Raw genomic sequence first — 26,021 nt, 5'->3', positions numbered from 1 at the left:
TGAGCAGAGATCGCGCCACTGCACTCCAGCCTGGGCAACAGAGCCAGACTCAGTTTCAAACAAAACAAACAAACAAACAAACAAACAAAAAATTACCATGAGGAAAATCAGGGGTTAAGGGGGGATTTCTGGCTAAATCCACCTAATAAGATTCTTGCTGAAAGCAGGCCAGGGTGATGAGACATCACCTGGGGGATGTTAGGGGAGGAGGAACCCAACCAGTTGTAGAGGATGACCAGATATTGAGAATGAGGGATTCAGGCTAAAGCGACTTACTAGGATTCTTGTGAGAATTGGACAATATAGAGATGAACATATGAGCTCCAAAATCAGGGCCTAGTTGAGAAATCAGAGGGGTCTGACTAGAGATAAGTCAAGAAGAGAATCTTCATTAACCATTTGACTTTATTCAAGATTGCTAAATTGCTCGTTAGCAAGGTACGATTGTTTCTCTTTTTTTTTTTTTTTTTTTGAGACAGAGTCTCACTCCATCACCCAGGCTGGAGTGCAGTGGCGCGATCTCCACTCACTGCAAGCTCCGCCTCCCGGGTTCACGCCATTCTCCTGCCTCAGCCTCCCGAGTAGCTGGGACTACAGGCGCCCGCCACCACGCCCGGCTGATTTTTTGTATTTTGTAGTAGAGACAGGGTTTCACCGTGTTAGCCAGGGGTGTCTCCATCTCCTGACCTCGTGATCCGCCTGCCTCAGCCTCCCCAAGTGCTGGGATTACAGGCGTGAGCCACTGCGCCTGGCTGATAGTTTATCTTTTTTCGTATCCACACCAACACTTGGTATGAGAAAGTTTACATTTGCAAATATATTTTGAAGCGATATTTCATCCTTTAACTTGCATTTACTTGTAGCTAATGAAACTTGTGCAGCTCTTCCATCTTATTGGTCATTTGGGGTTCCTCTTTGGTTAACTGTATGTTTAATATCGCAAGCTGATATGCGGTATTGTATTTCTTAAAAAAAATTAATTTCTGCTGGATGTGGTGGCTCATGCCTGTAATCCCAGTGCTCTGGGAGGTGAGGTGGGCGGATCATGAGGTCAGGGGTTTGAGAGCAGCTATATAGAGTATGTTGCTTTTTTTCTCTATGCCTTCAGTAACACTGGGCATTTCCAGTGATGGTGGAAAATGGTGAGAACCAGATATTGCATATCAACGTTACTATTATTCGTTTTAAATTATAGAGAAGAGGTCTCACTAAATTGTCCAGGCTGGTCTTGAACTCCTGGCCTCAAGCAATCCTCCTGCATCAGCCTCCCAAAGTGCTGGAATTATAGGTGTGAGCCACCGTGCCTGGCCCATGCTAACATTTTTAATGCAAGTAAAGTGTGCCACTGTATGAATGTTCGTCGTTAATTGAGCCAATTATCTTGTCTTCTAGTTTTGGCAGTTATAAGCATTGTTTCGATCATTAGCTTTTAAACTATGTATTCTTGCTTGTTTTTAACTTTTTCCTTAGGATAAATTTCTGACAGTTGAATTGTGGAAGAAAAAAAGTATTTTTATTTTTATTTTTATTTTATTTATTTATTTTTGAGATGGAGTCTCACTCTGTCACCCAGGCTAGAGGGCAGTGGTGCAATCTCGGCTCACTGCCAGCTCCACTTCCCAGGTTCACGCCATTCTCCTGCCTCAGCCTCCCGAGTAGCTGGGACTACAGGCGCCCACCACGCCTGGCTAATTTTTTGTATTTTTAGTAGAGACGGGGGTTTCACCATGTTAGCCAGGATGGTCTTGATCTCCTGACCTCGTGATCTGCCCACCTCGGCCTCCCAAAGTGCAGGGATTACAGGTGTGAGCCACCGCGCCTGGCCAGTATTTGTGTTTTTTGTTTGTTTGTTTGTTTTTTTACAGTATTTGTATTTTTAAAGCTGTGAATACATATAGACAAAACACTCTTCAGAAGGGGCATGCTTTTCTGGAACATCAGCAAGGCACGGGAAGGAACATCTCTAATCTCTTTTATTTTGAGACTGAGTCTTGCTTTGTTGCCCAGGCTGGAGTGCAGTGGCTGGATCTCAGCTCACTGCAAGCTCTGCCTCCTGGGTTCAAGCGATTCTCCTGTCTCAGCCTCCCAAGTAACTGGGATTACAGGCATGCACCACCACGCCTGGCTAATTTTTTGTGTTTTGAGTAGAGACGGGGGTTTTACCATGTTGGCCAGGCTGGTTTCGAACTCCTGATCTCAGATGATCCACCTGCCGTGGCCTCCCAAAGTGCTAGGATTACGGAGGTGAACCATCGCGCCTGGCCCAACTCTAATGTTTGGAATCTAATCTATCTGGAGGACTACACCCTTATTTTGTATTTTTCTTTCTTTATTTTCTTTATCTATCTTTACAGTACTTTGAGTTGCTGTTTAAGAGAACTTACACCTTTAATTGCCTCTACCAGGCTGAGTGCATCCAAGTATGACTGTCTATGGAAAACAAGTTCAAACAGAATTCTTAAACAATACCACTTTTACACATCGTGCTGTGGTTGAGGTCCAAAATCTGAAAGATTTTTATTTCAACTGTAGCTGATCCATGAAAATTAAGGATAATTTTTTCCTTTTTTTCTCGAGATGGAGTCTTGCTCTGTCACCCAGGCTGGAGTGCAGTGTGCAGTGGCCCGATGTCTGCTCACTGCAACCTCTGTCCCCAGGGTTCAACTGATTCTCCTGTCTCAGCCTCCCGAATAGCTGAGACTACCTGCACGTGCCACCACGCCCAGCTAATTTTTGTATTTTTAGTAGAGACGGGGGTTTCACCATATTGGCCAGGCTGGTCTCGGACTCTTGACCTCAGGTGATCCGCCCACCTTGGTCTGTCGAAGTGCTGGGATTACAGGTGTGAGCCACCGCGCCCGGCTTAGCGTGGATTTTTGAATCTGAGGGTTTCATACCACAGTGGATGGAGTGTGGCCAGGGCGGGGTGTTTTAGTTTGGAAAACTAACCTGCACATGTACCCCCTGAACCTAAAAGTTTTTTTTTTTTAAGGAAAACATTTCAGTTGTAAATTCGAAGAGGAAATTCTGTTAGGTTCAATCACTTTGCATTTTGGAATGCAGTTGGCATCTCCCGTTTCTTTGTGGCATAACGGTTGACCAAAATAGGTTCAGGTCTCATTGAGACAGGTTTTGAAAACGCTTTTTAAAATTTTTTTCCTGGAAAACAAATGACCAAAGTCATTGCTGTACCCGCAAAAGGTAAATATATTTCGATTAGTCTCTGCAGACACCTGATTCTTACACTGACACTCGAGTCTGGGCGTGAGACGTGAGCGCTAAACCCTTCTGGGGTAGCTGGAAGCTAGGCCAGGCTTCACCTGGGCGCCCCTTAAACCCCGCCTCCGGCAGATGAGCCCACTAGACCGCATGCGCAGGGGGTGCGCCCGCGCCGGACTCGCCCAACTCTTCCAATCCGAAAAGGGCGGAGTCTGTTACAGGCCCCGCCCCCTAGTTAAGGTGTGCGCGTGGCTGGGGCTGGTCTTCCGCCTGGTGAGGGGCTACTTCCGGGTCGGACGGCGCTAGGTGCAGCAGCCGAGTGTGGTAGTGCTTGGCTGGCCGGCGGGCTGGGCTGCGGCCCGCGCGCGCTCGGCGATGCAGGGGGGCAACTCTGGCGTCCGCAAGCGCGAAGAGGAGGGCGACGGGGAGGGGGCTGTGGCAGCGCCGCCGGCCATCGACTTTCCCGCCGAGAGCTCGGACCTCAAATATGACGGTGAGGGATCGGATTGCGGTGTCGCCGCTCTGCTCTCTCTGTCCACCCGCGTTTGCGGGCGATATAGGCAGCCCTGAGGTTTGCCTGAAGACCCGGGTGAATTCGGCTGCCTCCAGCGTTGAACCGGGGGACCAGCCGCGCAGTGCTGGGGGGCGGCGGGCGGGCCGTCGGGGTAAGGTAAATATTGTTTGAAAAGGACGTCTGCTTCTCGCTCCTTTGTTTACATTTCTGTTCCTTGGTTTCCTCTCTGGGGACTGAGGCCCTCGGACGGCTGGGGGCATCCCTGAGGTCACCGTCCTGCCCCCAAGCCCTGGGTTTTGTCATTGGTTGAGAACGATCTTCTTTCGTTGCAGCGAGAATTTGCAAACTGTAAGCTGAATAGTTTGGGTTAAGAGTTGTAATTTGTAACTTTTCTTGTCTTTTGCTTAATTGGAAGGAGAACTAAAGATTTCTCATAGTGAGGCAGCGTGGAAATAAATAAACGTCTTTGGTTTAAAGAATAAAAAGGCCCCAATTTTTTTTTTGGAGACAGTCTTGCCCTGTCACCCAGGCTGGAGTGCAGTGGCACAATCATAGCTCATTGCAGCCTCCAACTCATGGGCTCAAGTGATCCTCCAGCTTCAGCCTCCCGAGTAGCTGGGACCACAGGTGCACACCACCATGCCCGACTAATTTTTAAATTTTTTTTTTTTTTTGCAGAGATGGGGTCTTGCTGTGTTCCCCAGGCTGGTCTCGAAAGCCTGGCCTCAAGCGATGCTCCCGCCTCGGCTTCCCAAAGTGCTGGGATTATAGATGTGAGCCCCCACTCTCAGCCCCCAAGTTTTCTTGAGGCCTTTGATTACTAGGAGATATGGGGTAGCTAAGTTACTTAGCATAGAGTAAGAGATGCTTAACATTGACTCTAGGTAAAAGTGTCCACTATTTTGATGAAAGTGAAATACAGTCTTTAGTTGCTGCCAGGTGTTTTAGCAATATTAAAAATTAAATTGTGCTATTAAGAATGAATACATTGGCCGAGTGGGGTCACGCCTGTAATCCCAGCACTTTGGGAGCCTGAGGTGGGCGGATCACCCGAGGTCAGGAGTTCAACACCAGCCTGGTCAACCCCCTCTCTACTAAAAATATAAAAATTAGCTGGGCGTGGTAGCGGGCGCCTGTAATCCCAGCTACTTTTGAGGCTAAGGCAGGAGAATCGCTTGCTTGAACCCAGGAGACGGTGGTTGTAGTGAGCCGAGATCGCACCACTGCACTCCAGCCTGGGAGACAGGAAACTCCGTCTCAAAAAAAAAAAAAAAAAGAATACATTGATTCAGGGATTTTTTTTTTTTTCTCTTTTTTATGGAATGCTTCAGGAATTTGTGTTTCATTCTTGTGCGGAAGCTGTGTTAATCTTCTCTGTGTCATTCCAGTTTTTAGTATATGTGCTGCTGAAGTTTTTAACTATATGGTAATTCCAACAGAATGACTGCAGAGAATACACATTGATTTGAAGCATGAAACAAAAAAAAATGTGTTGCAATTGAGTTAAAGGTACAAATTGTTTCTGTAAGAGAAAGCATATGAGAAAAAATAAAGATGCAAACTGAGTTGAAATGGTTTTGATTCAGATGGAATAAATACAAGGAAATGTTGTTGCATTTTTATCCTTAATACTACCTGTAATTTTTTTTTTTTTTTTTTCTTAAAGAGATGGGGTCGTCTGGGAGATTGCAGTGAGCTGAGATCGTGCCATTGCACTGCAGCCTGGGTGACAGAGTGAGACTCTGTCTAAAAAAAAAAAAAAGATGGGGTCTTCTTTTGTTGCCCAGTCTGGTCTCAAACTCCTGGGCTCAGCGGATCCTCCTGCCTCAGCCTCCCAAAGTGCTAGGATAGGCGTGAGCCACTGTGCCCAGCCAAGCCTATAATTTTTGACCATAAAGAGAAACAAAAGCAGAGTGTGGTAGTAATTCCAGTAGGCTATTAACAGAAGAAAATTTAAAAAACTATTTTTTAATGGACAAACAACTTTTCTCCCACATATAAGGTGGTATATTATAGCCCAATAATATAGAAAGTGTTATGTCATGGGAAAAGTCCCAGCTGTAAACATGCAAGTGTCTTTTCTGTAACATTGTGATAAGGGTTTCTGCACACTAAAGATTATTCTTGAAGGGAGTGATCTTAGATAAGCTTTTAAAATTTTTCTTTTCCTGGGTTACCGATAATACTGTTGTGTTGACATATGGCCTTTTCTTCCAAAGAGGCCCAGAATGTCCAGCCAGAGTTTATGTTTTTTGTTTTTTTTTTGTTTTTTTTTTTTTGAGATGAAGTCTCACTGTGTCGCCCAGGCTGGAGTGCAATGGCGCGATCTTGCCTCACTGAAACCTCTGCCCTTCCAGGTTTAAGCAGTTCTCTGCCTCAGCCCCCAGAGTAGCTGGAATTACAGATGCCTGTCACCACACCCAGTTAATTTTTTGTATTTTCAGTAGAGACGGAGTTTCACCATCTTGGCCAGGCCGGTCTTGAACTCCTCACCTTGTGATTCACCTGCCTCGACCTCCCAAAGTGCCAGGATTACAGGCGTGAGCCACCGTGCCTGCCCTTTTTTTTTTTTTTTTTTTTTTTTTTGAGACTGAGTCTTACACCATTGCCCGGGCTGGAGTGCAATGGCTTGATCTTGGCTCACTGCAGTCTCCACCTCCTGGGTTCAAGCCACTCTCCTGCCTCAGCCTCCTGAGTAGCTGGGATTAGAGGCGCCCGCCACCACTCCTGGCTAATTTTTTGTAGTTTTTAGTAGAGACGGGGTTTCACTGTGTTGGCCAGGCTGGTCTTGAACTCCTGACCTCGTGATCCGCCTGCCTCAGCCTCCGAAATTGCTGGGATTACAGGTGTGAGCCGCTGCGTCCAGCCCACAGTTTATGTTTTTAAACTTATTTTAGAGGCAGAATCTCACTGTGTCACCCAGTGCAGTGGTATAATCACAGCTTAATGCACCCTTGTTTTCCCAGGCTCAAGCTATCTTCCTGCCTCAGCCTCCTGAGTAGCTGGGTCTACAGGTGCGTGCTACCATGCCCAGCGAATTTTTTGTAGTTTTTTTTTTGTAGGGACAGGGTCTCAGTATGTTACCCAGGCTGGTTTTGAACTCCTGGGCTCAAGCAGTCCTCATGCCTTGCCCTCTCAAGGTGCTGGGATTACAGGTGTGAGCCCCCGCACCGGGCCCATTTCTTTTTTTTTTTTTTTTTAGACGGAGTCTCGCTCTGTCGCCCAGGGTGGAGTGCAGTGGCCGGATCTCAGCTCACTGCAAGCTCCGCCTCCCGGGTTTACGCCGTTCTCCTGCCTCAGCCTCCCAAGTAGCTGGGACTACAGGCACCCGCCACCTCGCCCGGCTAGTTTTTTTGTATTTTTTAGTAGAGATGGGGTTTCACCGTGTTAGCCAGGATGGTCTCGATCTCCTGACCTAGTGATCCACCTGTCTCGGCCTCCCAAAGTGCTGGGATTACAGGCTTGAGCCACCGCGCCCGGCCCATTTTTTTCCTTTTTATTTTTGCATGTATTTATTTTTAATTTTAGAACACTAGAATTCACCTGATCGTTTTTCACTCAATGTAAAAATGAATAGGTAAATAATTTCTGGCAGGCAGTCTGCATGATTTGAAGAAGTCACTCTGCCGGCTAATGGCAGAGTCAGAAAATTCAAAACCTAAATGTAACTTTAACATTTTTGGCAATTTATTTGTTTATTTATAGAATGAAATGGAGTTTGGCTCTGCCACCCAGGTTGGAGTGCAGTGGCGCAGTCTCTGCTCACTGCAACCTCCGCCTCCTGGGTTCAAGCGATTCTCCTGCCTCAGCCTCCTGAGTAGCTGGGATCACAGGTGCACACCATCACGCCCAGCTAATTTTTGTGTTTTTAGTAGAGACGGGGTTTCACCATGTTGGCGAGGCTGGCCCCAAGCTCCTGACCTCAGGTGATCCGCTTGCCTCGGTCTCTCTAAGTACTGGAATTACAGATGTGAGCCACCACACCTGGCTGGTTTTTTTTTTTTTTTTTGAGACAGAGTTTCACTTTGTTGCCCAGGCTGGAGTGCAATGGCACGATCTCAACTCACCCCAACCTCCACCCGCCTCCCGGGTTCAAGTGATTCTCCTGCCTCAGCCTCCCGAGTAGCTGGGATTACAGGCATGCGCCACCACGCCTGGCTAATTTTGTATTTTTCGTAGAGACAGGGTTTCTTCATGTTGCCCAGGCTGGTCTCGAACTCCTGACCTTAGGTGATCTGCCTGCCTCAGCCTCTGAAAGTGCTGGAATTACAGGCATGTGCTACTGCGCCCAACTATTTTTTGTAAACCTGTTTAGTAATGTCTTAAGCAGTAAGTGAGAACTTATGACCTTCAGCCTTAGTGCCAACTCGTCTGTCTGTATGGTCTCATACGGCGCAAAGAGGATGGGGTTGGGAGTCAGTCTGATCTGCCTGGTTCACTGGTTCCTCAGCCGCTCTGAGATCAGTGTTTTCATCTGTAAAATGGGAATGAACACGAACACTTACATTATATTATTTTTTGAGCACTGAAGGAGATTGTGCATGTACATAAGTAGCACTGCTCAACAAGAACAGTTTCTATTTTTCCTATCTTTCCCTCTCTCATCTGCCCAACTTCTTTTTTTTTTTTTTTTTTTTGAGATGGAGTTAAACTCTTGTTGCCCAGGCTGTAATGCAATGGCGCGATCTGGGCTCACCACAACCTCTGTCTCCCAGGTTCAAGAGATTTTCCTGCCTCAGCCTCCCTAGCAGCTGGGATTACAGGCACCCGCCACCACACCTGGCTAATTTTGTATTTTTAGTAGAGACCGAGTTTTACCATGTTGGTCAGGCTGGTCTCAAACTCCTGACTTCAGGTGATCCACCGGCCTCGGCCTCCCAAAGTGCTGGGATTATAGGCGTGAACCACTGTGCCTGGCCGTCTTCTGCCTAACTAATTTCTTTATGCCTGGGTCTTGGCTGTCTTCTCAAAGGAAGGAATCCATTCTAGTCCCACTTCCTTGCGTATTGATTTATTTCTACCGTTGGACACATCAGAAAACTGTTTCTCCTCTGTCTCATGGCATCTTTCTGCTGATCCTCCAGCTTCCAGGATTCAATTCCAAACTCACTTCCAGAAAGCCTTTCTTGATAAACCCAACTCAGCATAACTATTCTTTCGGTTTTTATCTGCTTACATTTAAATAGTTTGTGTTTCATTAATTAGAATGCTGTTTTGTCATTTTGAGACAGGTTTACCATTAACTTAAAAATATTTTCCTTTTTAATTTTTAGAATCTGATGTTCCTGCAGAACTCCAGGTGTTAAAAGAACCCCTACAACAGCCAACCTTCCCTTTTGCAGTTGCAAACCAACTCTTGCTTGTTTCTTTGTTGGAGCACTTGAGCCATGTGCATGAACCAAACCCACTTCGTTCAAGACAGGTGTTTAAGTGTAAGTAAGAATAAATTAATCTTGCTTAATAAAGCTTGTAAAGGCTGGGATCTGTGGTTCATGCCTGTTATCCTAGAACTTTGGGAGGCCGAGGTGGGTGGATCACCTGAGGTCAGGAGATCGAGATCAGCCTGGCCAACATGGCGAAACCCCCTCTCTACTCAAAATATGGAAATTAGCCAGGTGTTGTGGCAGGTGCCTGTAACTCCAGCTACTTGGGAGGCTGAGACAAGAGAATCACTTGAATGGGGGAGGTGAAGATTGCAGTGAGCCAACACAGTACCACTGCACTCCCGTCTGGGCAACACAGTGAGACTCTGTCTCAAAAATAAATAAATAAATAAATAAATAAATAAAATAAATAAAGCTTGTAAAAATACTGTGTTGCTGTTCTCACTTACTTGTGGGAGGTAAAAATTAAAACAGTTTTTAATTTTTTTTTTTTTTTTTTTTTTTTTTTCTTTGAGACGGAGTCTCACTCTGTAGCCCAGGCTGGAGTGCAGTGGCCAGATCTCAGCTCACTGCAAGCTCCGCCTCCCAGGTTCACGCCATTCTCCGGCCTCAGCCTCCCAAGTAGCTGGGACTACAGGCGCCTGCCACCTCGCCCGGCTAGTTTTTTGTATTTCTTAGTAGAGACGGGGTTTCACCGTGTTAGCCAGGATGGTCTCGATCTCCTGACCTCGTGATCCGCCCGTCTCGGCCTCCCAAAGTGCTGGGATTACAGGCTTGAGCCACCGCGCCCGGCCAAAACAGTTTTTAATTAATGGAGATAGAGTAGAATGATGGTTACCAGAGGCTGGGAGGATAGTGGAGGATGGTTAATGGGTATAAAAATATAGTTAGAATAAATCGAATCTAGTATTTGGTAGCACAACAGGGTGACTACAGTCAGCAATAATTTATTGTACATTTAAAAATAACAAAAAGACGGCCGGGCGCAGTGGCTCATGCCTGTAATCCCACCACTTTGGGAGGCCAAGGCGGTGGGATCACTTGAAGTCAGGAGTTTGAGACCAGCCTGACCAACATGGTGAAAGCCCGTCTCACTAAAAAAATGCAAAAGTAGGCCAGGCCAGGTTGCTCATGGCTGTAATCCCAGCACTTTGGGAGGCCAAGGTAGACAGATCACGAGGTCAGGAGATTGAGACCATCCTGGTGAGCACGGTGAAACCCCGTCTACTGAAAATACAAAAAAAAATTAGCCAGGCATGGTGGCAGGCGCCTGTAGTCCCAGCTTCTAAGGAGGCTGAGGCAGGAGAATGGCGTTAATCTGGGAGGCGGCAGAGCTTGCAGTGAGCGGAGATCACGCCACTGCACTCCAGCCTGGGTGACAGAGCGAGACTCCGTCTCAAAAATAAAAAAAAAAATGCAAAAGTAGCCAGTAGCCAGACATCATGGTGCACAGCTGTAATCTCAGCTATTTGGGAGGCTGAGGCAGGAGAATTGTTTGAACCCAGGAGGTGGAGGTTGCAGTGAGCTGAGATCATGCCACTGCACTCCAGCCTGGGCAACAAGAGCAAAACTCCATCTCAAAAAAAAAAAAAAAAGAATGGGCCAGGCATGGTGGCTCATACCTATAATCCCAGCACTTTGGGAGACTGAGGCGGGTGGATCATGAGATCAAGAAATCGAGACCATCCTGGCCACCAAGGTGTAACCTTGTCTCTACTAAAAATACAAAAATTAGCTGGGTGTGGTGGTGGGCATCTGTAATCCCAGCTATTCAGGAGGCTGAGGCTGGAAAATCGCTTGAACCTGGGAGGCGGAGGTTGCAGTGAGCTGAGATCATGCCATTGCACTCCAGCCTGGTGACAGAGCGAGACTGTCTCAAAAAATAAAAATAATGAAGAGTATAATTGGATTGTTTGTAACACAAAGAAGGGATAAATGCTTTAGATGATGGATACCCCATTTATCCTGATGTAATTATTACACATTACATGCCTGTATCAAAATATCTCATGTACCCCCATAAATATATACACCTACTATGTACTCACAAAAATTAAAAATACAAAATAAAGTATGTTGTTTAATGCCAGGAGTCTGGAAAGCATCTGGTATACAAAAACTGGAGGAAATAAATATTAATGGTTTCCCCACTTCAATTCAGCTTACATTTTCCTTTGAGTAATTCCTTATGAATGTATTAACTGTGGATCCCATAATTGCATAAAATTGGATAAATGAAAGATAGTTCTTTTGTATCTATACTATGATAATGCACAAGTTTTTTTTTTTTTCCTCGAAATGGAGTCTTACTCTGTCACCCAGGCTGGAGTGCATTGGTGCGATCTCTGCTCACTGCAACCTCCACCTCCCAGGTTCAAGTGATTCTCCTGCCTCAGCCTCCCAAATAGCTGGGATTACAGGCGCGTGTCACCAAGTCAGGGTAATTTTTGTATTTTTAATAGAGATAGGGTTTCACCATGTTGTTCAGGCTGGTCTCGAACTCCTGACCTGATGATCTGCCTGCCTTGGCCTCCCAGAGTGCTGGGATTACAGGTGTGAGCCACCACCTGGCCCCCTTTTTTTTTTTTTTTTTTAAGATGAAGTTTTGCTTTTGTCCGGGCTGGAGTGTGCAATGGCGCCATCTCCGCTCACTGCAACCTCTGCCTCCTGGGTTCAAGCGATTCTCCTGCCTCAGTCTCCTGAGTAGCTGGGATTACAGGCACCCACCACTACGCCTGGCTAATTTTTTGTATTTTTAGTAGAGACGGGTTTCACCATGTTGGCCAGGCTGGTCTCGAACTTTTGACCTCAGGTGATCCACCCACCCCTTCCTCCCAAAGTGCTGGGATTAGAGGCCTGAACCAGCACGCCCAACTAATTCATACAATTTTTGAAGCTCCGTTATGGTGTAGCTGGTGAGCAGGTAAAAGAAAATCACATAAAACTCATTGTGAACCAATTCTCGACCAGAGAACTGGAACCAACTGCACATTGTGTGGTTGAAAATGTTTATTTTTATACCTGCTGTAGGGTACTTATATGAGAAACTTGAGCACAAAAGTGAGTAGAATCGTAGATAATGATGTTCATGGTGCAGTTTATTGACTGAGACCATTGTGGCTTCTTTAATAGTTCTGGTCACAAGTTGGGCATGGTGGCACGTGCCTGTAATCCCAGCTACCCGGGAGGCTGAGGTGAGAGGAGCACTCGAGCCTAGGAGTTCAAGGTTTCAGTGTGCTTTTTTTTTTTTTTTTTTTTTTTTTGAGACGGAGTCTCGCTCTGTCGCCCAGGCTGGAGTGCAGTGCGCAATCTCGGCTCACTGCAAACTCCGCCTCCCGGTTCAAGCCTCAGTCTCTCAAGTAGCCAGCCTTCAGTGTGCTTTGATCATGCCTGTGAGTAGCCAGTGCGCTCCAGCCTGGGTGACATAGTAAGAGTCCGCCTCTAGAGGAAAAAAAAAAAAAAAAAGAATAGTTTCAGCCAGAGATTCTGAGGTTCTTTTTTTTTTACCAAAACAGTCTCAAACTTACACTTTTATGTGGTCTTAAAACTGAATGCGGTTTTTGGCCGGGTGCGGTGGCTCAAGCCTGTAATCCCAGCACTTTGGGAGGCCGAGACCATCCTGGCTAACACGGTGAAACCCCGTCTCTACTAAAAAAAAAAAAAAAACAAAAAACTAGCCGGGCGTGGTGGCGGGCGCCTGTAGTCCCAGCTACTCGGGAGGCTGAGGCAGGAGAATGGGGTGAACCCGGGAGGCGGAGCTTGCAGTGAGCTGAGATCTGGCCACTGCACTCCAGCCTGGGTGACAGAGCGAGACTCCGTCTCAAAAAAAAAAAAGAAAAACCTGCGGTTTTAGTTAAAGATACATTATCATTTTGGCTGGGCACAGTGGCTCACGCCTGTAATCCCAGCACTTTGGGAGGCCCAGGCGGGTGGATCACCTAAGGTCAGGTTCAAGACCAGCCTGGCCAATGTGGTGAAACCCCGTCTCTACTAAAAATACAAAAATTAGCTGGGCGTGGTGGTGGGCGCCTATAATCCCAGCTACTTGGGAGACTGAGGCAGGAGAATTGCGTGAACCCCAGAGGTAGAGGTTGCAGTGAGCCAAGATTCCACCATTGCACTCCAGCCTGGGCGACAGAGTGAGACTCCATCTCAGAACAAAACAAAACAAAAAGATACATTATCATTTTGATAAACTTGACTGGACATGAAAAATGGTACAAATATCTGTACATTGTATACTTACTGTTTCTTGAATAAAGCAAATAATACACTCTGCATTCCAAGCAGTGGCATATGTGGTGGGAGGTGGGGTAAACAGGAAGTGTGTTCCTTAGGTTCTGAAGCGTTGGTACCTGGGGATTATTGTATTAGTCTCATCAAATAGAGAAGCAGATTAGGATAATACAGCAATCTTGCACATTAAAGCAATCCTGTGAATTTTACTGATTTAATTTATTAGTAAAATTTACTGATTTACTTTAATTTTAAGAGAACTTTTTTTTTTTTTTTGAGACGGAGTCTCTCTCTGTCGCCCAGGCTGGAGTGCAGTGGCGTGATCTCGGCTCACTGCAACCTCCGCCTTCTGTGTTCATGCCATTCTCTTGCCTCAGCCTCCTGAGTAGCTGGGAGTACAGGCGCCCGCCACCACGTCTGGCTAATTTTTTGTCTTTTTAGTATTTTTAGTAGAGATGGGGTTTCACTGTGTTAGCCGGGATGGTCTCGATCTGGTGACCTGGTGATCCTCCCGCCTCGGCCTCCCACAGTGCTGGGATTACAGGCGTGAGCCGCCGCTCCTGGCCTAGATGACTGAATTTTAGAACAAGGTTATTTAAATAAATGTTTTTGATGTGATCAGTGAGTTAATAATCTAAATGGAGAATTTTCTTTTTTTTTTTTTATTTTAAGCAACAAATTTGGCTTTCATAAATGTAGAGTTTTTGATGCAGAAAGAATATCCTTGGTGGGGCATGGTGACTCATGCCTGTAATCCTAGCACTTTGGGAGGCCGAGGTGGGCGGATCACAAGGTCAGGTGTTCGAGACCAGCCAAACACAAAAATTAGGCAGTTGTGGTGGCAGGCACCTGTAATCCCGGCTAGTTGGGAAGGTGAGGCATGAGAATCCCTAGAACCTAGGAGGCAGAGGTTGCAGTGATCTGAGATCATGCCACTACACTCCAGCCTGGGCAATAGGGTGAGACTCTGTCTCAAAAAAAAAAAATAAAATAAAATTAGCTGGGCGTGGTGGTGTGCATCTGTAATCCCAGCTACGCAGGCATCTGAGGTAGGAAAATTGCTTGAACCCTGGAGGTGGAGGTTGCAGTAAGCCGAGATTTTGCTATTGCACTCCAGCCTGGGCGACAGAGCGAGACTCTGTCTTAAAAACAAAAACAAAAACAAAAACAACAGCAACAATATCCTCTTTGGTATCTGTATTTGTTGAATGAGTAGGAGCCAAGACACCTTTGTGGAAACTTCTTTTTCTAAGGAGCTTGGTATTTGGTTTATACACGTGTGTACCATGGGCTCTTTGTATGTTGTTTAAAGGTATTTCATGATGACGAATGGTCACTTTTGTTGTAAGTTCTCATCATATGTTTGCCCTCCTGCCCTTATTCTTCTCTTACTGACTAACAGCAAAGGGTAATGTGTGGAATGTCAGAAGACTTTGTTTACTCTTTTTTTTTTTTTTTTGCCCTTTTTTTAGAAACAGCTTGGTACTTTACTGACTAGTCTTGGTAAACAAGTGACTGTACAGGGTAAGAGAAGTCATTATAGTTGTGCTTTTCATGAATGCATGTAGCGTACTAGTTACTCCTTTTAGAGAATCATTCCCCAAATTTCTTCGCTTTTAAAAAAAATTCATCTAAGAGCTGGGCATGTTGGCTCACGCCTATAATCCCAGCACTTTGGGAGGTGGAGTTGGGCAGATCACTTGAGGCCAGGAGTTCGAGACCAGCCTGGCCAAACCCCGTCTTTACAAAAAATAGAAAAATTAGCTGGGCACGGTGGTGCATGCCTGTAATCCCAACTACTTGGGAGGCTGAGGCAGGAGAATCACTTGAAACCGGGAGGCGGAGGTTGCAGTGAGTCAAGATAATTGTCACTGCACTCCAGCCTGGGTAACAGAATGAGACTGTCCTCCCCCCCAAAAAAAATGTCTTTTAAGTTATTCTAGAGAACATTCTCAAGTTTAACGTGTTTATAAATATAGTATTTTTCCTATTGAGGTTTTTGTATATATTGCTGTTATTACACATTATTCTCTGTGTACGCTTTAAAATTGCCATTTTATTAAAGATGTTTCTAATAATAGTTTTTCATATTCTTTTTATAGTACTTTGCCAGACCTTTATCAAAATGGGACTGCTGTCTTCTTTCACTTGTAGTGACGAGTTTAGCTCCTTGAGACTACATCACAACAGAGCTATTACTCACCTAATGAGGTCCGCTAAAGAGAGAGTTTGTCAGGTAAGCCTTAAAAAATGTGCTTTGGGTATGACAAAAATATCCTTTAATTTTAAGAGAACATATTTTAAAGCACTATGTAATTCTAATTATAAAACAAGGTTTTAAAAGTATAAACTCTAGGCCAGGGGTGGTGACTCATGCCTGTAATCCCAGCACTTTGGGAGGCTGAGATGGGAGGATCATTTGAGGCCAGGAGTTCAAGACTGCAGTGAGCTGTGATCGTGCCTCTGCACTCCAGCCTGAGCAACAGAGTGAGAACCTGCCTTAAAAAAAAAAAAAAGAGAGAGAGAGGAGAGGCAAAGGAGAGGGCATAGATGGACTGGGATCTTGAGATGATTTTGTTTTTGTTTTGTTTTGTTTTGTTTTGAAACAGAGTCTTGCACTGTCATCCGGGCTGGAGTGCAGTGGCACAATCTTGGCTCATTGCAATCTCTGCCTCCCAGTTTCAAGCGATTCTCCTGCCTTAAGCCTCCCAAGTAGCTGGGACTCCAGGCACCTGCCACCATGCCCAACTACTTTTTTGTATTTTTAGTAGAGACAGGGTTTCTTCATGTTGGCCAGGCTAGTCTCAAACTCCTGACCTCGTGATTCGCCTGCCTCAGCCTCCCAAGTACTGGAAGTACAGGCATGAGCCACTGTACCCTGCCTCATTTATGGTTTTTACTTAGTAAGATGGGAGGTGGTACAGGATTTTGATTAGAGGAGTGACACAATCTGACTTACATTTTAGCAGGGTCACACTGGCTGCTGTGGTGAGAATGAACTGAGGGGGCACAGGCAGAAGCAGGGTGCCAGGTGCCACCATACATGCAAGAGAGGTGGGCAGGCAGGATGGGTGGGGAGCTCCTGCATGGATTTTGAAGGTGATGTCAGTCTTGTCTGCTTCCTGGTCAGTTCTCAGCTTTGAAATATTTTCATTTGTAAACTCTTAAGTAATGCTGAAAAAGCCAATGGTTTTAAAAATATTGTTTGTGTATTTGGGGTTGTTAATGTGATATTGAATTTTGATAGATTCTTTATTCCATGCAAGTTTTCCAAATGCTTTTAAAAAACAATTTTTTAATTGTAGGATCCCTGTGAGGATATTTCTCATATTCAGAAAATCAGGTATGTGTGAGAAACTTTCTTGATTATGCAGACTATTGAAATCAATATCAAGAAAATACTGGTTTGAGGTTGAAACATAATATCGTTAGTATTGTTTATGAACATGAAAAACTTGGTTCTCAGCAATTGAGTACTGCTCCAAGACTTACTTTGCTTCTCATTCCCTCCTCTTTGATCCTCTGCCTTTCAGCATTTAGCGTGGATTCCATGGTCACACTCTTAATTCAGATTCCTGATACCCAGGCTCTGCTGGGGGACCATTGAATTTTGGCTAGTTTAAATACTAGTTTAAAATCTAACTGGTCTGACCTAAATATTCATCAGCTCATGAATAGATAAGCATGTGGTCTATCCCTGCGATAAAGTGTTATTCATCTATTAAAAGGAATGAAGTACTGATTCATGCTACAATATGGATGAATCTTAAAAACATCCTACGTAAAAACAGCCAGTCATAAAAGGCCACATATTGTGTGATTTCATTTCTATGAAATGTCCAGAGTAGGTGAATCCATGGAGACGTAAATAGTGGTTTTATGTGGGGTGGTGGGTAAATAGTGGGGTAAGGGAAGGATGGGGAGTGAAAGCCAGTGGATATAGGGTTTATTTTGGGGGTGATGAAAATATTCTGAAATTAGGTAGCGGTGATGGTTGCACAACTCTATGTACTAAAAACCACTGAATTGTACATTCAAGAGAGGTGAATTTGACAATATGTGAATTATAGCTTGATAAAAATAAAGCACTCTACATTAAAAAAAAATCTAACTGGTCTACATCATTAAGAAATTTAAGTAGCTGCGTGTGGTGGCGCATACCTGTAGTCCCAGCTACTCGGGAGGCTGAGGCAGGAGGATTGCTTGAGCCCAGGAGTCCTGGGCTATAGTGCACTATGCCAGTCTGATGTCCGCATAAAGTTTGGCATAGTATGGTGACCTTGACTTCCCTGCAGCAAGGGACCACCAGGTTGCCTAAGGAGGAGTGAACTAGCTCAGGTTGGAAACAGAGTAGGTCAGTACTCTGGTGCTGCTTAGTAGCAGGATCACACCTGGGAATAGCCACTGCAGTCTAGCCTGGGCAACATAGCTAGACCCTGTCTTAGAAGAAAAATAAAAAATACATTTCAGTGATTTTTTTTTTCTTTTTTTGAGACGAAGTCTTTCTCTGTCACCCAGGCTGGAATACAGTGGCACAACCTTGGCTCACTGCAACCTCCGCCTTCTGGATTCAAGCAGTTCTCCTGCCTCAGCCTCTCGAGTAGCTGGGATTACAGGAACCTACCACCACACCTGGCTAATTTTTGAATTATTACTAGAGACGGGGTTTCACCATGTTGGCCAGGCTGGTTTTGAACTCCTGACCTCATGATTCACCCTCCTCTGCCTCCCAAAGTGCTAGGATTACAGGCGTGAGCCACCACGCCCAGGTGAAATTTCAGTAAATTTATTTCTGAGCTTAGCTAACCAACTGCAGGCTGTTAGTGATTCTTAGGATTTCTGCTGTACAAACCTGGTAATGATTTCTACTTGGAATACCAGTTACTGGTAAAACACTTGATTGTGTTTTCTTCAGAGGGATGAAAAATTTCATTTTAGCCCATCCTTTCCAAATCAGCACAACTTAGTGATACATGAGGTTTGTGAGGTTAGTAATCCCATGAGCATGAAGTATCCTAGAACGTTTTGATTCTCTCACGTTTTAATATTGATTGATTATATTTAACTTTCAGATCAAGGGAAGTCACCTTCGAAGCACAGACTTCACGTTACTTAAATGAATTTGAAGAAGTTGCCATCTTAGGAAAAGGTGGATACGGAAGAGTATACAAGGTAGTCTTCCACGTACTTGTTTTGACCTAGTACCCTAAATAATTGTATTTTCAGACATTGTTTTCACTATTCTTTTATTTATTTATTTATTTTGAGACAGGGTCTCGCTTTGTCACCAGGCTAGAGTGCAGCAGCGCAGTCTCAGCTCACTGCAACCTCCGACTCCCTGGTTCAGGCTATTCTCCTACCTCAGCCTCCTGAGTAGCTGGGATTACAGGTGCCCGCCACTACACCCAGCTAATTTTTGTTTGTTTTTTTTTTTTTTTTTTTTTGAGACAGAGTCTCGCTCTGTCACCCAGGCTGGAGTGCAGTGTCCGGATCTCAGCTCACTGCAAGCTCCGCCTCCTGGGTTTATGCCATTCTCCTGCCTCAGCCTCCCGAGTAGCTGGGACTACAGGCACCCGCCACCTCCCCGGCTAGTTTTTTGTACTTTTTAGTAGAGACGGGGTTTCACCGTGTTAGCCAGGATGGTCTCAATTTTCTGACCTCGTGATCCGCCCGTCTTGGCCTCCCAAAGTGCTGGGATTACAGGCTTGAGCCGCTGCGCCCGGCCAATTTTTGTAGTTTTATTAGAGACGGGATTTCACCATGTTGGCCAGGATGGTCTTGATCCCCTGACCTTGTGATCCACCCACCTCAGCCTTCCAAAGGGCTGGCATTACAAGTGTGAGCCACCGTGCTTGGCCTGTTTTCATTATTATTATATAAAGTACTCAAAGGAAAATTCCAAGAAATCACGTATATTTACTTTTCTTTAACATTTGTCATTTACGGGGAAGTGGGCAGGTTGTAATGTTTTTCTAACTGTGTTGATTCTTTATGTGGGTTTTGGAAACTTTGAATTTTTGACCTATAGTTAATTTTAATTAAAAATGTGTTACTAAAAAAAGTTGTGCCACTGTGTTTTGAGCTTACATAGACCTTTTGCTAACATTCCCATTCTTCAGCCGAGAGCTTCTTCGGAGCTACACTCCCAACACTATCTGAAAAGCTCTTGATCTGGCTGACTTCCCTGAACATAGTAAGGAGACATGTCTTTAGCTATATTTTAACTCTTTGGCTAGTTTGGATTGTTTAAGCTCAGATTAAAAGAACTTCTTTATTCAGTTAAAGTTGAATGACACAATATACTTTGTCTTTTCTTCTACTTTTCAGGTCAGGAATAAATTAGATGGTCAGTATTATGCAATAAAAAAGATCCTGATTAAGGGTGCAACTAAAACAGATTGCATGAAGGTATGATTTTTAAAAATTACTTATTTTGAATAATTGTGTATTTAGTTCTTTTTGAAAGAGTTATACATGTATGTGTGTATATTTGGCAAAAATAGGCAGTGTGGATTTCCAGTTTACTAGGAATGGGGTTACAGTAAAGTACCAAAATTAAATTATTATTATTATTATTTGAGATGGAGTTTCGCTCTTTTGCCCAGGTTGGAGTGAAGTGGTGTGATCTCGGTTCGCTGCAACTTCCGCCCCCCTGGGTTCAAGGATTCTCGTGCCTCCCAAGTAGCTGAGATTATAGGTGCCTGCCACCATGCCTGTTTAATTTGTGTGTATATATATACATATATAATTTTTAAAATATATTAGTTTCTTAAAATAAATGATTGATATATAATATAGCTAGTTATGAAAATACAGGAGCCCAGTTCCAGTTCAGTCTTCTCCCTGACATGCTGTGTGGTTCTGGATGAGTTGCCCAGTCCTCTGAGCCATTTCTGTCACCTGCCCTGAAATAGTAGTGACAGTAGTGATTTTACTTACCTTGGAGGACTAGGGTAGGAATCAAAAGAGAGAATGGTGATAAGTGTGCCATAAAAAGTGTAAAGTACTGTATAAATATGTTATTTAGTTGCTATAACAATTGCCATTTGTCTCTCAAAAATATTTCCATTATATTGGCCAGGTGCAGTGGCTCACGCCTGCAATCCCAGCACTTTGGGAGGCCGAGGCAGGCAGATCACTTGAGGCCAGGAGTGTGAGACCAGCCTGGCCAACATGGCGCAACCATGTCTCTACTAAAAACACAAAAATTAGCCGGGTGTGGTAGTGCATGCTTGTAATCCCAGCTACTCGGGAGGCTGAGGCACGAGAATGACCTGAACCCAGCAAGACTTGAACCCAGCAAGCAGAGGTTGCAGTGAGCCAAGATAGCACCACTTCACTCCAGCCTGGGCAATAGAGCGAGACTCTGTCTCAAAAAAAAAAAAAATTCCATTATTTTAACATAATGTAGATGCCTTGTACAGAGGAGTTTTCATTACAGATGTTCCTCCATCTTATGATGGGATTATGTCCTGATAAGCCCATCATAAGTTGAAAATATTGTAAATTGGAGACAGAGTTTTGCTCTGTCGCCCAGGCTGGAGTGCAGTGGCGCGATCTTGGCTCACTGCAGGCTCTGCCTCCCGGGTTCACGCCATGGAGATGTATTTTAATATGCATAACCTACCGAACTTTGTAGCTTACCCTGCCTACCTTAAATGTGCTCCAAACACTTACATCACTCAATAGTTGGACAGAATCATCTAGCACAAAGCCTATTTTATAATAAAATACCACATATCTCATGCACCGCATATTGCAAGCCAGGGAAAAGATCAAAATTCAAAGTATGTCAAAAATTGTGATGTCTTCACACCATTGTAAGTCAGGGGCCGTCTGTATTTTGCTCTGGAACAAGAAGTATTGCATAAACATTTAACAAGTTATCAGCGAAAGGCAGATCTAATTCCATTTCTTTTCTAGGTCCTACGGGAAGTGAAGGTGCTCGCAGGTCTTCAGCACCCCAATATCGTTGGCTATCACACTGCGTGGATAGAACATGTTCACGTGATTCAGCCACGAGGTAAGCCGTTTTTGATGACGTGGTAGTTGAAGCATTGGCAAACTTCAGCCTGTGGACTAAATCTGGCCTGCCCTTGTTTTTGTACATACCACAAGGTGAGAATGGTTTTTACATTTATTTTTATTTTTATTTTTTTCGAGATGGGGTCTCGCTCTGTTGCCCATGCTGGAGTGCAGTGGCATGATCTCGGCTCACTGCAACCTCTGCCTCCCGGGTTCATGCCATTCTTCTGCCTCAGCCTCCTGAATAGCTGGGGCTACAGGCGCCCGCCACCACACTTGGCTAATTTTTTTTTTTTTTTTTTGTAATTTTTAGTAGAAATGGGTTTCACTGTGTTGGCCAGGATGATCTCAATCTCCTGACCTCGTGATCTGCCTGCCTCGGCCTCCCAAAGTGCTGAGGTTACAGGTGTGAGCCACCGCACCCAGCCAGTTTTTATATTTTTAAATATTTGAACAAAATCAAAAGATTTTGTGAAATTAATTTCTTTTTTTGAGACAGAGTCTTGCTCTGTCACCCAGGCTGGAGTGTAGGGGCGCGATCTTTGCTCACTGCAACCTCCACCTCCTGGGCTTAAGTGATTATTCTGCCTCAGCCTCCCAAGTAGCTGGGATTATATGTGTGCGCCACCATGCCTGGATAATTTTTGTATTTTTAGTAGAGACGGGGTTTCACCATGTTGCCCAAGCTGGTCTCGAACTCCTCACCTCGAGTGATCCATGTGCCTCGGCCTCCCAAAGTGCTGGGACTATAGGCATGAGCCTCTGTGCCTGGCCCAAAATTTAAATGTCAATAAATAAAGCTTATTAGAATACAGGCTCATTCATTTCTATATTGTCTATGGTTGCTTTTTACATTTATATTTAGCCAGGTGCGGTGGCTCATGCCTGTAATCCCAACACTTTGGGAGGCCAAGGCAGGCGGATCACAAGGTCAGGGGTTCGAGACCAGCCTGGCCAATCTGGTGAAACCCCATCTCTAATAAAAATACAAAAATGAGCTGGACATGGCGGTGAGGACCTGTAGTCCCAGCTACTCAGGAGGCTGAGGCAGGAGAATCGCTTGAACCTGGGAGGTGGAGGTTGCAGTGAGCTGAGATCATGCCACTACACTCCACCCTGGGCGACAGAGCGAGATTCTGTCTCAAAAAAAAAAAAAAAAAAATTAATTTTGTTTTAAAAATAGAGATCAGGAATCTCACTGTATTGTGCATGCTGTTGTTAAACACCTGAGCTCAAGTGATCCTCGAGCCTTGGCCTCCCAAAGAGTTGGGATTACGGGCATGAGCCACTGGGCCTATGGCTGCTTTTATACCATAACAGAATTGATCAGTTACAGCAGGGTCCCAGAGGGCCCTAAAACCTAAAATATTTACTATCAAGCCCTCGGTAATGTTTGCCGACCCCTAATGTAGTTGCATGGCTTTGTTTTGATGGTTCCTAACACGCGCCATTTGAATAAACTTTTTGTATTTTGCCAGAAGGTCATGACAGTTTTAGACTTATAGTCTCATTTGACACAGTTTGTATATTTTAACTCAGTCTTTGACTACAAATTGAAAAACTGGGCTGTTTGAAGATGATTGTTTGTTTTTGTGCAGCAGACAGAGCTGCCATTGAGTTGCCAACTCTGGAAGTGCTCTCCGACCAGGAAGAGGACAGGTATGTGAATGGGTGTGTCCTGTTATATATTAGGACATTACCTCTTGTCACCTGCATTGGGTTTTGTGTGTGTGACACAGTCTCGCTCTGTTGCCCAGACTAGATTGCAGTGGCGCAATCTCGGCTCACTGCAGCCTCCGCCTCCTGTGTTCCAGCGATTCTCCTGCCTCAGCTTCCCAAGTAGCTGGGACTATAGGCGCCCACCAGCACACCTGGTTAATTTTTTGTATTTTTAGTAGACACAGGGTTTCACCATGTTAGCCAGGGTGGTCTCGATCTCCTGACCTTGTGATGCGCCCGCCTCTGCCTCCCAAAGTGCTGGGATTACAGGTGTGAACCATCGCACCTGGCCTGCATTGAGCTATCTTTGTCTTTTGCTACAAGGACCTCAGGAGGAGTGTTTTCGACTTTGCTTATTTTCATTACAAAATGTTAAGTTATTTCTTCCTTTCAGATATTTCCTGTCAGTTTTTTTTTTTTTTTTTTTTTTAAATGGATTCTTGCTCTATTGCCCAGGCTGGAGTACAGTGACATGGTCTCAGCTCACTGCAACCTCTGCCTCCCAGGTTCAAGCGATCCTCCTGACTTAGCCTCCCCAGTAGTTGGGATTATAGACCTGCACCACTATGCCTGGCTAAGTTTTGTAGTTTTAGTAGAGATGGAGTTTCACCGTATTGGCCAGGCTGGTCTCGAACTCCTGAACTCAGGTCATCTGCCTGCCTTGGCCTCCCAAAGTGCTGGGATTACTGGTGTGAGCCACTGTGCCTGGCCTATTTTTTATTATTTTTGTTGAGACAGGGTCTCGCTCTTTTGCCTAGGCTGGAGTGCAGTGGTATGATCTCAACTCACTGCAACCTCTAACTCCTAGACTCAAGCAATCCTCCCATCTTAGCTGCCTCAGTAGCTGGGATTACAGGTTTGTGCCACCATGTCTGGCTAATTTTTGTATTTTTTGTAGAGATGGGGTTTTGCCATGGTGCTCAGGCTAGCCTCCAACTCCTGGGCTCAAGTGATCCTCCCACCTTGGCCTACCAAAGTGTTGGGATTACAGGCGTGAGCCACTGTGCCAGACCTGTACATTGACTTTTTTTTTTTTTTTTTTTTTTGAGGCGGAGTCTTACTCTGTTGGCCAGGCTAGAGTGCAATGGCGCGATCTCGGCTCACTGCATCTTCTGCCTCCCAGATTCGAGCGATTCTCCTGCCTCAGCCTTCTGAGTAGCTGGGACTATAGGTGCATGCCACCACGCCTGGCCAATTTTTGTATTTTTTAGTAGAGATGGCGTTTCACCATATTGGCCAGGCTGGTCTCGAACTTCTGACCTTGTGATCTGCCTGCCTTGGCCATCCAAAGTGCTGGGATTACAGGTATGTGCCACTGCACCTGGCCAACTTTTTTTTTTTTTTTTTTTGGAGACGGAGTCTCACTTACTTCGTCGCCCAGGCTGGAGTACAGTGGCACGATCTTGGCTCACTGCAACCTCCACCTCCTGGGTTCAAGTCATTTTCCTGCCTCAGCCTTCCCAGTAGCTGGGATTACAGGCGTATGCCACTATACCCAGCTAATTTTTGTATTTTTTAGTTGAGATGGGGTTTTACCATGTTGGGTAGGCTGGTCTCTAACTCCTGACCTTAAGTGATCCACCCGCCTTGGCCTCCCAAAGTATGGGATTACAGGCATGTGCCCCTGCGCTCAGCCCATTGACTTTTATGTTTACATTTTTTTTTTTCAGAGAACAATATGATGTTAAAAATGATGAAAGTAGCAGCTCATCCATTGTCTTTGCTGAGCCCACCCCAGAAAAAGGAAAACGCTTTGGAGAATCTGACACTGAAAATCAGAATGACAAGTCAGTGAAGTATACCACCAGTTTAGTCATAAGAGACTCCGGTGAACTTGAGTCAACCCTGGAGCTCCAGGAAAATGACTTGGCTGGTTTGTCTACCAGTTCAATTATGGAACAGCAGCTGCCACTCAGGCGTAATTCCCACCTAGATGATAGTTTCACATCCACTGAAGAATCTTCCGAAGAAAATGTCAACTTTTTGGGTCAGACAGAGGTAGATTACTTTCCTAGACCTTCCTAGTTCGTCCAGTAGTGATTGTATTGAGGACTGTGCAGGTGTGTGGCCTTCTCTCACCCACTCTCACCTCCGGCACTTCTGCCCTGCGTTCGGTCTCTTTTACTGGCCATGTTCCCCTTGCCATGTGACCTTTGTGTTCGGTTCTCCCTTCTTCACTTAGTTAACTCCTCCACATCCCTTTCTGGCCTCTCCCCCGGCCATTTTCAGCTCCAGATCATCTTGAGTGTGTACTCTGGAGTTAGTGGCCTCACTCACACTCTGTTTCTATTGTATGTTAGCATCATGCTATAAAGATATATTTATGTGGCCGGGCGCGGTGGCTCAAGCCTGTAATCCCAGCACTTTGGGAGGCCGAGACGGGCGGATCACGAGGTCACAAGATCAAGACCATCCTAGCTAACATGGTGAAACCCCGTCTCTACTAAAAAAATACAAAAAAAACTAGCCGGGCGAGGTGGCGGGCGCCTGTAGTCCCAGCTACTCCGGAGGCTGAGGCAGGAGAATGGCGTGAACCCGGGAGGCGGAGCTTGCAGTGAGCTGAGATCTGGCCACTGCACTCCAGCCTGGGCGACAGAGCAAGACTCCGTCTCAAAAAAAAAAAAAAAAAAAAAAAAAAAAAGATATATTTATGCAAAAAAGATTTTGTAGCATGACTTTAGGTGAGTCCCAGTAGGATTACCAGGTCAGTATTCAGGATACTCTTTTTCATTTTAAAATTGATTTTATTTTAGTTGTAGTTTTCAGGATGCTCTTGTTGAGGGTTATACTGATATAACCTTCTTTCCATGGTCATGCTGCCACCATGCTTTCACCAGTATTTTAAGTAGTAGTATTAAAACCATGAACATTGGGCTGGGTGTGGTGGCTCACGCCTATAATCTCAGCAGTTTGGGAGGCTGAGG

The 26,021-nt window shown here is 45.0% G+C and overlaps 2 protein-coding genes across 8 annotated transcripts in view; one reads left to right on the top strand and one right to left on the bottom strand.

Annotated features, from left to right (window-relative positions):
* RAC1 (Rac family small GTPase 1) overlaps positions 1–26,021 on the bottom strand; it is a 396,460-nt gene that overhangs the window by 369,017 nt on the left and 1,422 nt on the right. The gene's annotated exons all lie outside the window — the stretch shown is intronic.
* The window catches only part of EIF2AK1 (eukaryotic translation initiation factor 2 alpha kinase 1), a 41,270-nt gene continuing 18,696 nt past the window's right edge, over positions 3,448–26,021 (top strand). For 3 of the 7 annotated variants that reach the window (XM_050783984.1, XM_050783982.1, XM_050783981.1), the window contains exons 1-9: positions 3,500–3,712; positions 9,007–9,165; positions 15,456–15,589; positions 16,659–16,696; positions 18,426–18,525; positions 19,681–19,761; positions 21,277–21,376; positions 22,977–23,037; positions 24,768–25,095. In XM_050783984.1, the coding sequence (XP_050639941.1) occupies positions 3,595–3,712; positions 9,007–9,165; positions 15,456–15,589; positions 16,659–16,696; positions 18,426–18,525; positions 19,681–19,761; positions 21,277–21,376; positions 22,977–23,037; positions 24,768–25,095 (1,119 nt within the window). In that variant the 5' untranslated portion in view covers positions 3,500–3,594. Of the gene's footprint in view, positions 3,713–3,834; positions 4,507–9,006; positions 9,166–14,825; positions 14,878–15,455; positions 15,590–16,658; positions 16,697–18,425; positions 18,526–19,680; positions 19,762–21,276; positions 21,377–22,976; positions 23,038–24,767; positions 25,096–26,021 lie in introns of those variants that run through there. The other 4 variants (XM_050783983.1, XM_050783980.1, XM_050783985.1 and 1 more) reach the window with 3 other exon arrangements.

Source organism: Macaca thibetana, chromosome 3 (genome assembly GCF_024542745.1).
Source record: "Macaca thibetana thibetana isolate TM-01 chromosome 3, ASM2454274v1, whole genome shotgun sequence".
NCBI classification, from domain to species: Eukaryota; Metazoa; Chordata; class Mammalia; order Primates; family Cercopithecidae; genus Macaca; species Macaca thibetana.
Note: the sequence above shows the minus strand (reverse complement) of the source record. Positions and strands in the feature narration are given on the sequence as shown.